At 36.7% G+C, this 3,238-nt stretch overlaps 1 protein-coding gene across 1 annotated transcript; it reads right to left on the bottom strand.

The window, feature by feature from the left end:
• Positions 1–206: 206 nt before the first annotated feature.
• On the bottom strand, positions 207–2,991 carry LOTGIDRAFT_171608 (hypothetical protein; the record flags this gene model as incomplete). Its single annotated transcript, XM_009047812.1, has 6 exons — positions 207–215; positions 479–756; positions 1,125–1,251; positions 2,703–2,747; positions 2,801–2,845; positions 2,947–2,991. 6 exons carry the CDS (start codon positions 2,989–2,991, stop codon positions 207–209), a joined length of 549 nt encoding a protein of 182 aa, XP_009046060.1.
• Between the last annotated feature and the right edge of the window lie 247 nt (positions 2,992–3,238).

Here is a 3,238-nt window from a genome sequence, read left to right as displayed (position 1 = left end):
CAGTTGGTAACCCATACAAAGCGGTTTGACTTGTTGATCCCTTAATGTTGACCCTTAAAATGACCTTTTTATGGAGTTAAGGAAGTGAACGTTCTATAAATATATTACCCAATAGATAAACATTTTCATGTAAAAGAAATTTATTAGATTAATATTACGAGCCCAATTCTAACTACATACAAGACTTTAGAAAGAAAATACAACACCTAGTGTGTCTACAATAAGAAATAGAAAACAGTAGAAACAAAGAAAATATCAGAAATAATAAAATATGCCAATTGTAGTTACAGTTTGAAAACTTATTAAACTGTCACTACTGGTATAATATAGAGAGTGTAGGGTAAGGTGTTTAAGGGTTTGGTCATATCTCAATATTCCTATAGCTCTAACAAGTTTTCTGTGCTAGTAACCATCCAGGACTTCGATCAAATCTATTGTCAGGTATCTTACTGTATTCAATGTCATACAAATAACAGACCTTCGTTTTATAATTGTCAAGTGTTTTACATTCCTTCATCGCCCTACACTTCTTTTTACACTCCTCCAAATTTATATCTTCTGTTGCAAAGATATATGGTTTTTCGTACAGAACACAGAAAAATGTTCTGTCTTCACTAGTCAAAGGTTTGTGTACCCGAAATGTGCTACATTTGTTATTATTCTCACATAATGGTTTGCATCCATCTTTGGATTTAACAAGAGTTAGATTCAAAATCTGATAATTCAACATTTTGTCTTTTGTAATATTATAACAATCTGAAATAAATACCATACTCACATATAATTTGTTATACTCAAAGATTACACTCTAGATGTTTTATCTTGTGTGTTTTTACTACTGTCGTTCCCCATCTTTAATAGTACCCTCATCTTCACAATGTCAAACTATTGCGAACAAGAAAGGTGGCTATTGTAGTCAAGGAATAAAACGATGTTCGCAATACCTTGACCATTGTGGGGTGTCGTACACGCTTAAACCACACTAATGGCGACCTTAACACGCTTTGTTCTAATTTCCAATCGTAGTGACAGCGCAGTGAGAACGTCTTTCTGGTGTGACGGAGTCAACAGAGAACAGTCAAGAGAACAGTACAATAACTTCCCAGTCCAAAGATGCAGCTTACCTTCTTTTTCTCCATCAGCAGACTTTCGGGTACGTGAATGAGGTTTAGGGCTGGCAACGTGTAAAGACACAACACACAGTAAAACAATTACCAACATCAAATTAGAAGAGAAGAGAAACGTGGCAAGCTAGAATTAATCGTTAAAGTGGCTCTCTCTGGGTTTGAGTAAAAACGACTAAAAACTGCATACACAGTCTTAATTGGCACGTTAAGTTTTGATATAAAATATATGTTGTAATGCGTACGAGAAGCCGGAGAAGATATTGAACTAACTTCACTTGGTAGCTATGGCACACAAGGTCAGTAGCGTGTTGGCCAGCATGTGCGTTGACTACTGCCACACAACGACTGTAAATGGACTTTTTCATTGCCAGAGAACCACACAACGGATTGTAATTCAGAAAAACCTCAATTTGATCCCTAAATTAGATACAGTAAAACGATGGGCGTAAACTTTTATATATTATTTATTGAACAATAGTTAGATTTGTATAAAGAGGAACACTGAGGGAGATATAAAAAATGTCCAATGTTAAGGGAAAATATTCAATGAAACGATTCATATAAGGTTGGGACTATGTTTCATTGCGGTAAATGGCAGAAAATCGTCTAAAGCAGAGATGGTGGTGACAAGCGTTAGCCACCTTCTTCTCTGTATACTATTATAGAGAGACACGACTATTGATACAAAAAGATGCCTGTGCCCGAATGGCTCCCCTGCTAAGAGTCACCCATATTGCCAAGAGTCACCCACCCTGATAAGAGTCACTCATATTGCCAAGAGTCACCCACCCTGTCAAGAGTCACCAACCCTGCTAAGAGTCACCCACCCTGCTAAGAGTCACCCATATTGTCAAGAGTCACCCACCGTGCTAAGAGTCACCCATATTGTCAAGAGTCACCCACCGTGCTAAGAGTCACCCATATTGTCAAGAGTCACCCACCGTGCTAAGAGTCACCCATATTGCACAGAATCGCCCACCCTGACTGAAGGCATCCACTCTGCAAAGAATCATCCACCCTGCCAAGAGTCACCCACCCTGCTAAGAGTCACCCATATTGCCAAGAGTCACCCACCCTACAAATAATCACCCATCCTGCACAGAATCGCCCACCCTGCCTTAGGGCAGCCACTCTACAAAGAATCATCCACCATGCAAAGAGTCACCAACCTTGCCAAGTGGAATTGCAGGAACTACAGACGTCTGATTGAAAATTGGACTGGTGAAAATTGATGGTATCAGTCTCCCTGATACACATATAGAATTTAGAAAACCTATTTACAATCTCATTTATAATTTGATCAATTGTAAGGAATAAGCTTGTTTAGATTGATAGAAAATAAACGCCAATATTTGGCCACAGATTGCGCAATATTGTATTCTGTTGAGAAATTTCCTTTCATTAGTGCAATAAATAAAAAATATAATGTGCCAGCTTGGAAACTTAATTAAACTGTCACTTCTGGTACAATATTGAGGGGGGGGGGGGATTCAGGGTTTGGTAAAATCTCAATAATCCTATATCTCTAGCAAGTTATCAGTGCAGGCTTTCGTATCAAGGTATCGAGATACCTACCTTGAATATAGATCTGATATTACGCATATCATGTTTATCTGTTACCTACGTTGAATATAGATCTGATTTTAGAGATAACAAGTTTATCTGTTACCTACCTTGAATATAGATCTGATGTTAGAGATAACAAGTTTATCTGTTACCTACCATGAATATAGATCTGATTTAAGAGATAACAAGTTTATCTGTTATCTACCTTGATTATAGTCTGATTTTAGAGATAACAAGTTTATCTGTTACCAACCTTCAATATAGATCTTATTTTAGAGATAATAAGGCTATATGTCATCTACCTTGAATATAGATCTGATTGTAGAGATAACAAGTTTATTTGTTACCTACCTTGAATATAGATCTGATTTTAGAGATAACAAGTTTATCTGTTATCTACCTTGATTATAGTCTGATTTTAGAGATAACAAGTTTATCTGTTACCTACCTTGAATATAGATCTGATTTTAGAAATAAGATGTAAAACTGGAGTCAGTAATAATCAGACCAATATAATGTCTATCAGGGACTAGGTAAGAGTATGT

The sequence above is a fragment of the Lottia gigantea genome (assembly GCF_000327385.1).
Source record: "Lottia gigantea unplaced genomic scaffold LOTGIsca_117, whole genome shotgun sequence".
NCBI lineage: Eukaryota > Metazoa > Mollusca > Gastropoda > Lottiidae > Lottia > Lottia gigantea.
Note: the sequence above shows the minus strand (reverse complement) of the source record. Positions and strands in the feature narration are given on the sequence as shown.